Here is a 12,989-nt window from a genome sequence, read left to right as displayed (position 1 = left end):
CAACAACACTAAGCCCCAACTTCTGTGGGACACAGCAAAAGCAGTCTTAAGAGGAAAGTATATAGCAATCCAAGCATATTTTAAAAAGGAAGAACAATCCCAAATGAATGGTCTAATGTCACAATTATCGAAGTTGGAAAAAGAAGAACAAATGAGGCCTAAGGTCAGCAGAAGGAGGGACACAATAAAGATCAGAGAAGAAATAAATAAAATTGAGAAGAATAAAACAATAGCAAAAATCAATGAAACCAAGAGCTGGTTCTTCGAGAAAATAAACAAAATAGATAAGCCTCTAGCCAGACTTATTAAGAGGAAAAGGGAGTCAACACAAATCAACAGTATCAGAAATGAGAAAGGAAAAATCACGACGGACCCCACAGAAATACAAAGAATTATTAGAGACTACTATGAAAACCTATATGCTAACAAGCTGGGAAACCTAGGAGAAACGGACAACTTCCTAGAAAAATACAACCTTCCAAGATTGACCCAGGAAGATACAGAAAATTTAAACAGACCAATTACCAGCAACGAAATTGAAGCGGTAATCAAAAAACTACCAAAGAACAAAACCCCCGGGCCAGATGGATTTACCTCGGAATTTTATCAGACATACAGGGAAGACATAATACCCATTCTCCTTAAAGTTTTCCAAAAAATAGAGGAGGAGGGGATACTCCCAAACTCATTCTATGAAGCTAACATCACCCTAATACCAAAACCAGGCAAAGACCCCACCAAAAAAGAAAACTACAGACCAATATCCCTGATAAACGTAGATCCAAAAATACTCAACAAAATATTAGCAAACCGAATTCAAAAATACATCAAAAGGATCATACACCATGACCAAGTGGGATTCATCCCAGGGATGCAAGGATGGCACAACATTCGAAAGTCCATCAACATCATCCACCACATCAACAAAAAGAATGACAAAAACCACATGATCATCTCCATAGATGCTGAAAAAGCATTTGACAAAGTTCAACATCCATTCATGATAAAAACTCTCAGCAAAATGGGAATAGAGGGCAAGTACCTCAACATAATAAAGGCCATATATCATAAACCCACAGCCAACATTATACTGAACAGCGAGAAGCTGAAAGCATTTCCTCTGAGATCGGGAACTAGACAGGGATGCCCACTCTCCCCACTGTTATTTAACATAGTACTGGAGGTCCTAGCCACGGCAATCAGACAAAACAAAAAAATACAAGGAATCCAGATTGGTAAAGAAGTTAAACTGTCACTATTTGCAGATGACATGATACTGTACATAAAAAACCCTAAAGACTCCACCCCAAAACTACTAGAACTGATATCGGAATACAGCAAAGTTGCAGGATACAAAATCAACACACAGAAATCTGTGGCTTTCCTATATACTAACAATGAACCAACAGAAAGAGAAATCAGGAAAACAAATCCATTCACAATTGCATCAAAAAAAATAAAATACCTAGGAATAAACCTAACCAAAGAAGTGAAAGACTTATACTCTGAAAACTACAAGTCACTCTTAAGAGAAATTAAAGGGGACACTAACAGATGGAAACTCATCCCATGCTCGTGGCTAGGAAGAATTAATATCGTCAAAATGGCCATCCTGCCCAAAGCAATATACAGATTTGATGCAATCCCTATGAAACTACCAGCAACATTCTTCAATGAACTGGAACAAATAATTCAAAAATTCATATGGAAACACCAAAGACCCCGAATAGCCAAAGCAATCCTGAGAAAGAAGAATAAAGTAGGGGGGATCTCACTCCCCAACTTCAAGCTCTACTATAAAGCCATAGTAATCAAGACAATTTGGTACTGGCACAAGAGCAGAGCCACAGACCAATGGAACAGACTAGAGAATCCAGACATTAACCCAGACATATGTGGTCAATTAATATTTGATAAAGGAGCCATGGACATACAATGGGGAAATGACAGTCTCTTCAACAGATGGTGCTGGCAAAACTGGACAGCTACATGTAGGAGAATGAAACTGGACCATTGTCTAACCCCATATACAAAAGTAAACTCAAAATGGATCAAAGACCTGAATGTAAGCCATGAAACCATTAAACTCTTGGAAGAAAACATAGGCAAAAACCTCTTAGACATAAACATGAGTCACCTCTTCTTGAACATATCTCCCCAGGCAAGGAAAACAACAGCAAAAATGAACAAGTGGGACTATATTAAGCTGAAAAGCTTCTGTACAGCAAAAGACACCATCAATAGAACAAAAAGGAACCCCTACAGTATGGGAGAATACATTTGAAAATGACACATCCGATAAAGGCTTGACGTCCAGAATATATAAAGAGCTCACACGCCTCAACAAACAAAAAACAAATAACCCAATTAAAAAATGGTCAGAGGAGCTGAACAGACCCTTCTCCAAAAAAGAAATACAGATGGCCAACAGGCACATGAAAAGATGCTCCACATCGCTAATTATCAGAGAAATGCAAATTAAAACTACAATGAGGTATCACCTCACACCAGTAAGGATGGCTGCCACCCAAAAGACAAACAACAACAAATGTTGGCGAGGCTGTGGAGAAAGGGGAACCCTCCTACACTGCTGGTGGGAATGTAAGTTAGTTCAACCATTGTGGAAAGCAGCATGGAGGTTCCTCAAAATGCTCAAAACAGACTTACCATTTGACCCAGGAATTGCACTCCTAGGAATTTACCCTAAGAACGCAGCAATCAAGTATGAGAAAGGTCAGTGCACCCCTATGTTTATCGCAGCACTATTTACAATAGCCAAGAATTGGAAGCAACCTAAATGTCCATCGATAGATGAATGGATAAAGAAGATGTGGTACATATACACAATGGAATACTACTCAGCCATAAGAAAAGGGCAAATCCTACCATTTGCAGCAACATGGATGGAGCTGGAGGGTATTATGCTCAGTGAAACAAGCCAAGCGGAGAAAGAGAAATACCAAATGATTTCACTTATCTGTGGAATATAAGAACAAAGGAAAAACTGAAGGAACAAAACAGCAGCAGAATCACAGAACTCAAGAATGGACTAACAGGTACCAAAGGGAAAGGGACTGGGGAGGATGGGTGGGTAGGGAGGGATAAGGGGGGGCAGAAAAAGAGGGGTATTAAGATTAGCATCCATAGGGGGGTGGGAGAAAGGGGAGGGCTGTACAACACAGAGAAGACAAGTAGTGATTCTACAACAGTTTGCTATGCTGATGGACAGTGACTGTAAAGGGGTTTATAGGGGGGACCTGGTATAGGGGAGAGCCTAGTAAACATAATATTCATCATGTAAGTGTAGATTAATGATTAAAAAAAAAAAAAAGCAGTGCCTGTGTGGTGACCTCCAATGAGTTCTACACAAGGGTATAAAGGGCATATAAAAGTGTAGGCAAAGGGTCTGTTTGTGTTTATACAGAGGATCAAAGCCTAATTGGGCTACCCCGAAAATGAACTAAGATACGATATGAAAAAGAACTTCCAACATCAGCACTCTCGGGAAGACTCATGCCAGAAGATCATCAGCAAAAAAAAACCCCAACAAAGATCCACGCACTGCCACAGGTGTAGATGCACTCATCCCACCAGTTCCTGGACTTGCCATGGGAATGAGGAAGGAGATATCTAAGCTGGCCTGTGCATACAGTAAAACAACAAATTTGACTGGATCTATACTGTTGGAACTCAACCAAGAATTAGGAGAAGTGCAAATTGTAGCACTCCAAAATCTTACAACCACAGACTATTTACTGTTAAAAGAACATATGGGATGTGAACAGTCCCCAGGAATGGGTTGTTCTAATTTATCTGAATTCTCTCAGACTGTTTAAGTTCAGTTGGACAATATCCACCATATCATAGATAAGTTTTCACAAATGCCTAAGGTGGCTAACTGGTTTTCTTGGTTTCACTGGAGATGGCTGGTAATTACAGGTATGCTTTGGTTAGGTAACTATATTCCTATTATGTTAATGTGTGTGCACAATTTAATTAGTAGTTTAAAACCTATCCATGCTGAAGTTACTCTACAAGAAGATATGTCAAAGAAATAATCTTCCCAGGTTTTCTTCTGCCTGCTACTTCTATAGCTTTTCTTCTTCCTACCTAATCACAACCTTTAAATAGAACTCGTGCCACATGTCGAATTTACCGAGTATCATAATTCTTCCAAGTGGTAAAGACACCTCAAGACAAATGCTGGGCATAGAAGCTACAGGGCATAAATATGCAAAGAAGTAAAAAGCTAACCTTTTCAAACAATAAGGCTTCTCTCTCACTTACCAACTTAACATTTCCCTGTATGGCCCCGGAAGATGACTGGTTAGCCAGAGACGGGTAAGATTCCTCAAGGGAGGAACAACCTAAGACAGGCACAGTCGCAGGGGGGCCATCAGGTGAGAAATTGGGGATCAACAGAGGTGAGGCTTAGAACCTCACCCCCCCTGTTCTGAGAGAAATCTTCTGCATACATGGATGTTTATTGCCCTCGTCTAGCTCGGATTAACACATAGTCTACAGGCACACACCTGATCATCTACATTTGCTCTCTTACAACACTAAACTCTGTTTTCTACCTTTATCTCGTATCTACCTACCACTTCAGCATTTTATTAAAAATAATAATAATAGAGAAATGTGGTATCCACATATAAATCAAGTTTAAAAATCAAATGAATATTCATATTTGAACTGTTTATAGTTCATAATGGATGAACAAAACCGAAAGCTTCTGTGATGACTGCCCTTGCACTGTTCACCATGTAACTTATTCACTATGTAAGAATTTGTACTCCATGTAAGAACTTGTTTGTTATGCCTCAGAAGATTGGAGACTGACGAAAATTAGGCTTGGGGTGGATTAATGATTGTGCATTGAGTATTGACCCCCCTATACAGAAATTTATTGTTGTTAACAACTATTTGATCAATAAATATGAGAGATGCCCTCACAAAAAATATATATATATATACATTTAACATGGCAGATTTAGTGCAAGAAATTATGTACAAATTTTTTTACATAATTGATTTTACATAATTGAATTGATTATATGTCAAAATTATTTTTTGTTTACATTAAAATTGACTCTACTCATTTCAAAAAAAAAAAAAAGATTAGCATGCATGAGGGGGTGGGAGAAAGGGGAGGGCTGTACAACACAGAGAAGGCAAGTAGTGATTCTACAACATTTTGCTATGCTGATGGACAGTGACTGTAAAGGGGTTGATGGGGGGACCTGGTATAGGGGAGAGCCCAGTAAACATAATATTCGTCATGTAAGTGTAGATTAGTGATACCAAAAAAAAAAAAGACAAAAAAAAAAAGGCAGTTCCTGTGTGGTAACCTCCAATGAGTTCTACACAAGGGTATAAAGGGCATATAAAAGTGTAGGCAAAGGGTCTGTTTGTGTTTATACAGAGGATCAAAGCCTAATTGGGCTACCCCGAAAATGAACTAAGATACGATATGAAAAAGAACTTCCAACATCAGCACTCTCGGGAAGACTCATGCCAGAAGATCATCAGCAAAAAAAAACCCCAACAAAGATCCACGCACTGCCACAGGTGTAGATGCACTCATCCCACCAGTTCCTGGACTTGCCATGGGAATGAGGAAGGAGATATCTAAGCTGGCCTGTGCATACAGTAAAACAACAAATTTGACTGGATCTATACTGTTGGAACTCAACCAAGAATTAGGAGAAGTGCAAATTGTAGTGCTCCAAAATCTTACAACTACAGACTATTTACTGTTAAAAGAACATATGGCATGTGAACAGTCCCCAGGAAGGGGTTGTTTTAATTTGTCTGATTTCTCTCAGACTGTTCAAGTTCAGTTGGACAATATCCACCATATCATAGATAAGTTTTCACAAATGCCTAAGGTGCCTAACTGGTTTTCTTGGTTTCACTGGAGATGGCTGGTAATTACAGGTATGCTTTGGTTAGGTAACTATACTCCTATTATGTTAATGTGTGTGCGCAATTTAATCAGTAGTTTAAAACCTATACATGCTGAAGCTACTCTACAAGAAGATATGTCAAAGAAATAATCAATCTTCCCATGTTTTCTTCCGCCTGCTACTTCTATAGCTTTTCTTCTTCCTTCCTAATTACAACACTTAAATAGAATTCGTGCCTCATATCAAACTTACCAAGTATCATAATTCTTCCAAGTGGTAAAGATACCTCAAGACAAATGCTGGGCATAGAAGCTACAGGGCATAAATATGCAAAGAAGTAAAAAGCTAACCTTTTCAAACAATAAAGCTTCTCTCTCTTACCAACTTAACATTTCCCTGTATGGCCCCGGAAGATGACTGGTTAGCCAGAGACAGGTAAGATTCCTCAAGGGAGGAACAACCTAAGACAGGCACAGTCGCAGGGGGGTCATCAGGTGAGAAATTGGGGATCAACAGAGGTGAGGCTTAGAACCTCACCCCCCCGTTCTGAGAGAAATCTTCTGCATACGTGGATGTTTTATTGCCCTTGTCTAGCTTGGATTAACACATAGTCGACAGGCACACACCTGATCATCTACATTTGCTCTCTTACAACACTAAACTCTGTTTTTTACCTTTATCTTGTATCTACCTACCACTTCATCATTTTATTAAAAATAGTAATAATAAAGGGAGAAATGTGGTATCCACATATAAATCAAGTATAAAAATCAAATGAGTATTCATATTTGAACTGACTGTTTATAGTTCATAATGCATGAACAAAACCAAAAGTTTCTGTGATGACTGCCCTTGTACTGTTCACCACGTAACTTATTCATTATGTAAGAATTTGTTCTCCATGTAAGAACTTGTTTGTTATGACTCAGAAGATTGGAGACTGACGAAAATTAGGCTTGGGGTGGATTAATGATTATGCATTGAGCATTGACTCCCCTATACAGAATTTTATTGTTGTTAACAACCATTTGATCAATAAATAGGAGAGATGCCCTCACAACAACAACAACAAAAAGTACACACTTCCAATTGTAAAATAAATAAGTAACCGGGATGTAATGTATAGCATAAGGAATATAGTCAAAATATGGTAGCAACTTGGTATGGTGATAGCTGGTACCTAGAATTATCATGTATATAAATGTTGAATCACTGTGTTGTACACCTGAAACTAATGTAATGTAATACTGTGTGTCAACTACCCTTCAATAAAAAAATTAAAAAAAAAAAGAATTGCCAGAACCCAGTTACTAAGTGAGAGGCCCTTAGTGTGCTGGTATTGGTGTCCCTCTGGTCAGCTGGCTTCTCCCGCTGCCCGGGCCTCCTAATAGAAGGTCTTCCAGCCTGGCCAGCAGGGGAGGGGCTCCAGCCTCCCAGACAAGGAGGAGGAAGGCCAGCACCTCCAGCTGGGCTGCTCCATGGCCTCTACCAAATGGGTGGCTCTCAAGTGCACATGACCCATGCCACTCCCAGGTTTCAGAGGCAGCCTCTTGAAGGCCAGGGCGTCAAGGCCTCTCCGTGTCTGGCCTTACACATGGCTCAAGGCTCAGAGGTAGATTCATGGCTGGTTTTACACCCCCAGATTCTGGTGTGATAAAGCAAGCTGACAAACTGTAAGAGAACAGCTGGGCTAGACCAGAGAAAACAAGAAATGTGATGGGCACGTGAGATGCACCAGTTTCAGAAAGAAAGAAAGCCAATGGGATGCAGACCAGGGCGGAGGGGTGGCTCTAACATGCTTGCTGTCTTCACTTCTAGCAAATTCTTCTCTATTTGCTTTACAGGCATGAGGGAAGTGAAAACAGAAAATATGCAAACAGAAAACCTACCACCGGTATTTCTTGGTTAGGGCCTGAGGGAGATTCCTGCTGCCAGAGGCTTCAGTGATGTTCCAGGGTGCTAGATGAAGTGACAGCATTTTCTGGGGTGCTGAGGAGCAGAGCGCCCAGGCAGCCAGGTGCTACTCACACAAACGCACCCCAACCCCCAGGAGGCGTCAGAGAGGCATCAGGGCTGCACCTGCGGCACAGACACGTGCAGAACGGACTCTCTCAATGCCTCCCTGCAGGCCACCCCACGCGGGGCCTCCCCTCCTGTGTCTTGGGAAACAGGCACCTCCCGCCTCTCACAGGGAGGTGTGAGCACCCTGCTGGCTCCCTGGGCTCTGCACCATTCCAAGGGTGGGGGCAGCTGGCAAGACGCTGGAATCTCGGTCTGAGGACCTGAAGGTGGGGCCAACCCCACATTCCCTCCCTTGCCCAGGGCCTCCATTAGTGGCAGGAGGGTGGGCTAGCTGACTTCTGACTCCATACGCAGGGGCCACGGATGGACACAACTCCAAAGGGAAACTGAGGTCACGTGACTTGCCCGAAAGCACCAAGTAACCAGAGAAGCGGAGCTCCAAACCCAGGCCTGGTTGGCCCCACATGCCCTGCGCTGTCCTGCACTGCTCCCAGGGTGGCGTTCATGGCAGGGCCGAGAGGCCACTGCAGGGCCATCGAGGGCGCAGGCGATGCTGCCAGTCCAGGCGAGGCCCAGGGCACAGACTGAGCCATCCAAAGGATGCTCCAGCCACTTCAAAGTGAGACGAGAAAACAGGAAATGCAAGCCCTTTTTTAATGTATACTAATGTTTTAAAATGTGTACTAAGGAAATATGCAGAGAGGTACAAAAGGGTGCACACGCAGGCCGCTCAGCACAGTGTCACCTCTAATGCTGAACAGGCTAGGGCCATCGGGGCCACACACAGGGCTGTCGGGGCCGCGGCCCAGTCATGGAGGGGCCTGCCCGGACAGGGGGAGGCTTCCCGCAGTTGGCCGAGAGAAGGGTGGCTGCGGCTACGACCTGAACGTAAGTATCGCATGTGCACAGGTTACGGAGCTGAAGACTTCATAGTCTTCCTAGTGATTCTCAATTTTCTCCCATGAGCATGTGTGACTTTTGTAATCAGATTTAAAAGTCTAATAAATGTCATTTTTTAAAAATGGAGATGCTTCAACTTCAGCATTTTATTCTATACAAAAAAAGAGACAAAAATATTTTAAAAAATACTTGTTCTCAATGGTGGATCTGCAGGGTGTTTCTAACTGTCTACAGCTCTTTAATTTCTCTGAATGAAAGAAGGAAATATAAGTAAGATCCAACAGTATTCTTTTAATGAAAGCTACTGGTTCATAAAGGGTCTGAACCAGTTTCACTCATGCAGACAGTGAAAAGGTAGTTACAGTAACAGCGCTCAAGCGCTCGCTGCACTAGTCCCGGGCCCACGACTCAGCAGCGCGCTGCAGCGGTGCACCCCTGGGCGCCCCATGGCATCTCCTTCCACCGAGTCCCTGAGCGTCCAGGAGGTGGCAGGACCATGAGGCCCTGCATGGGGACTGGCGGGGGCCAGACAGACACAGTTCCGCCTCGCACAGGCAGGCCCTCCCGGGAGAGGCAGTGTGGCTGGAGCTCAGGCGAGGAGCCCGCCAAGTGCACGTGCGGGAGGTTCAGGGTGTGCGCACTGTGCTCACATGGGGGTATTTGCAGAGCAGATGCCGAAAAGTGGTCCTTACAGTGCTCATTACGGAGCCTCACAACAGAAATTACCGTTAATTTGGGTGAATACTCAGAGATGCCTTCAGAGAGGTTGTACTAACTTATTTTCCCACCAAACGTGGGGGTCTGGGGCCACCCCTTCAAAACATCTTTTAAGTCACTCAGACATGTGACTCTGAAACCATCATAAATTCCTTCAATACAGAGATAAAATCTCCACGGTTGCAGGGATCAGGGCCCTGCCATGGACAAGCAAAAAGAAATCTGTTCACGGCAGAAGACCGTGTCACCATCCTCAGCACCTCCAGGTTCAGAGGGAACAGATGCATCAGGAGAGCCGCACCTCCAGGTGCCATGGGCACCCGTCACCCCCACCAGCACAGCCTGGAGTGACACTGCAGCAGATAATGTGCAGTCCAGCCGGGTGCCCTTCTCCAAGGACAACTTCATGATCCTGCCCTCAGCGTCGAGCCTACCGTGCAGCAGTGTGACACATCCCAGCCAAAAGCAGACACCTGCATCCTGGTGAGCCAGGACAGCCTTCTCCCAGGGAAGGGCGCACTGCTCTTACATTCCTCTGGGCGGCAGAGACCACTCTGTTCTAACGGTCCAGACTCTCGGTAAGACCACCGCTCTCACCACTACCCCAACACCAGTAAGATGACTTCTCTGGGTTAAGGCCAGGTGTCAGAGTCAATATAGACCCAGACTGGAAATCAGCTCCTTTCTTCCTGGCTTCTGTTCACCTGTCTAAGCCATCATTTCTCCAGCAGTAGACGGGGCAACACGCCCCGCCGCACAGAGCTTGTGTGAGCATGACCTGGCGCACACAGAGGGCACGCACATGGCCGCACCGTTCTCAGCTCCACGGAGCCGCGGGACAGAAATTACTTCATAAGAATGATACTTGCATTCAAATGAAGGTGGCTGGTTTCAAAATGAATAAAACAGCACCTGTTCGATCCACACCACTCCCCAGACCCTGAATTTAAAGTGGACCCCAGCATTTCCTGTTGTCTGCTGCCCTGATGGGTATGGGGTGGGAGAGGTGGCTGCAACTCCCCTGTGGCGGGGGACATTCATTTCAACATGATGCCTGCAGTTTGGGGTTGTTTTAAAGTTACATTTTTAAGTAACAGGCATTCACATTGCATTGGTGATCACTACATTCAAATAAACAAACCGAAGGGAAAAACAAACACTTCAGCCGACATCCATATCAGGAAGTCACATACTATTTCAAAAATGCCATCTGGCAGGATAAAGCTTACGATCCTGGCCCCCTTTAACCCACCAAAGTAGCCTTGAGAGGTTCTGGGACGTGCATAAGAGGAAACCTCTTATGATGGTCAAAGCTGGGACCAAAGAGAGCTCACTAGACAGTCACGTTTCACATCAGAAACCTCCCAGGGCCCCCTGAAGCCCACTGCTAACGTCTACGCTCCTGGGCACAGCACTGCTGCCCGACTGCCATCCGGGCCCCTGCCCCCCCCACAAACATCTCCCCTCCTGGCTGGTTATCAAAACTGCCCAGATGGGAGAGTCCTGCTCCCACCTCCAGGTTCTCTTCCTTTCCCTTTCTGGCAAACTCCTAGTCATCCTTCAAAGCCCAGCTCACTATCAACCTCCTCTTTAAAGTCTCCCATCTCCCGCAAGAGGGGTGCTCGCAGGGCCTGCAAACACCCGGCCCGCACAGACCGTCACCGTTAGGGATCTGCTGGCCGAGAGGAGCCAGGCCCGCTCCGAATCTGCACCCTGCGCCCCGAACACGGCGCACGCAGCCACCAGACAGGCAGGCCGGGGTGCAGGCGCCTCAGGGGTGCCTCCTCCAGGCCCAAAGAGAAGCGGAAATCAATTTATTTTAGACATGGCAGATCAAGCTCCCCTCCAACGACGGCTGGACGTGGGCCCGACTAACTGCCCACCACTCCCCGGGCCACGGAGGCGGTGCCCCGGCCGCGACGCGGTCCCTCCGCGTGACCCAGGGGCCCCTGCGGCCGCGAAGCTGCGGGACGAACGGCCGGTCGCTAAGAAAGGCGGGGCCGGGAGGAGGGGCCCTGCCCGCGGGGCGGCGGGGCTCGGGGCCCGCAGGCCGGGGCTTGGGGGCGGCGGGCTCTACCTCAGCGGCCGCGGACCCCGCTCGTCCTCCTCGGGCCGGAACCGGAACCGCACCCGCGGCTGCGCGCGCACCCCGCGTCCGTCGCCCAAGCACGACCCCCGGCGGGTGCGGAGCGGCGGCCAGCGGGTTCCGGGCGCGGCCGCAGGTGCGCGGGGCGCAGAGGGGAGCGAGCGCTGGCGCCCAGGGTCGGCGCCGAGGGGAGGCCGACCGCCGTGGCGTCTCCCCAGCTCATGTTTGTGGCCCGCGCCCCTCCTTCCTGCGCTGAAGCCTAACCCCCAGTGCGGTGGCATTAGGGGGTCCGAGGAGGCAGGCCCTGGCAGGTGCCTGGGTCATGAGGGCAGAGCCCCAAGGATGGTGTCCCTGCCCTTAGACCCCAGGCAGCGCCCTGTCCCTCCTGCCCTGGGAGGACACTGACCAATCGGCCGTCTGTGAGGACGCAGCCTCACCGCGCACCGAGGCCGCCGGCCCCCCGATCTTGGACCTGCAGCCTCCAGAACACCGAGAAATGGATGTCTGCTGTTTAAACGCTGCGCCCGTCCGCGGGGATACATCTGTACGGCGGCCCGGATGACTGAAAGCCGGCCCTCAACAGTTGTCCCGAGGCCGCCCCCTCTACGCGTCATTCCTGGTGCTCTGCCACGCGTGTTCCCTTGCTTGCCTGCCCCGCCTGGTCGTGCTGGCTTCTTCAGAGCCCTTCAGAAACCAGCCGCCTCCCACCATCTCCACCACAACACCACTGGGGGCCCTGGGAAACCCTTGTTTCACTCTGGGGTTACCGAAGAGGCTCCTCCTGGTCTCCCTGCTCACACTTCCCAGCCTCCGTCTGTTCCCAGCGCAGCAGCCAGTGCAGCCCAGTGACAACCTGACTCAGATCCCAGCTTCCCCGCCGGTCCTGCTCCTACGACTCCTGGAGCTCCCCACCTGGCAGATGGGACAGTCAAACTCAGGAAGACGACATGGATGGAATCTCTGGGGTGTTTACCCTATGGAGGGGGAGTTTGGGCCTGGAAGAAGAGTACATGCATAGAAAACAGAGCAAGAAAAAGAAGGTGATGAGTAGAGGCAGGGAGGACAGGAAGCGAGGGCATGGTTACCGCATTGTCCCAGGAGGCGGCCCCAGGAGCCTTTACAGAATCACAGTCGTGTAAACATCAGCCATGCAAACACTGAGGCACAAGCACTGGCGTGGAGGTCGGCCAGTCACGGCAGACCCTTGGGACGGGGTGTGGTGGGAGGGAGCGACTCCTGAGTGTCCCTCAAAGGAGCAAATGGCAGCAAGGATGACTGGGGAGGCTGCCTGGGCTCCTGGGGGCAAACATCACGACAGTCTGTCAGAAGTTGTGCCCCTGGTGTTCAGGGAGGGG

General features: G+C 47.2%; 1 protein-coding gene across 6 annotated transcripts in view; it reads right to left on the bottom strand.

Annotated features, from left to right (window-relative positions):
* Positions 1-11,710, bottom strand: part of ACSF3 (acyl-CoA synthetase family member 3) — a 58,904-nt gene extending 47,194 nt beyond the window's left edge. For 4 of the 6 annotated variants that reach the window (XR_008993985.1, XM_036924268.2, XM_057492764.1 and 1 more), the window contains exon 1: positions 11,626-11,710. Coding sequence is in view for 1 of the 6 variants with exons in the window: in XM_036924265.2 (XP_036780160.2) it covers positions 7,799-7,887 (89 nt within the window). In the remaining 5 variants the exon portion in view is untranslated. Of the gene's footprint in view, positions 1-7,798; positions 8,337-11,131; positions 11,551-11,625 lie in introns of those variants that run through there. The other 2 variants (XM_036924269.2, XM_036924265.2) reach the window with 2 other exon arrangements.
* Between the last annotated feature and the right edge of the window lie 1,279 nt (positions 11,711-12,989).

This window comes from Manis pentadactyla, chromosome 15 (genome assembly GCF_030020395.1).
Source record: "Manis pentadactyla isolate mManPen7 chromosome 15, mManPen7.hap1, whole genome shotgun sequence".
In the NCBI taxonomy this organism is placed as follows: domain Eukaryota; kingdom Metazoa; phylum Chordata; class Mammalia; order Pholidota; family Manidae; genus Manis; species Manis pentadactyla.
The sequence above is the reverse complement of the archived record's forward strand: the minus strand, read 5'-3'. Positions and strand labels throughout refer to the sequence as shown.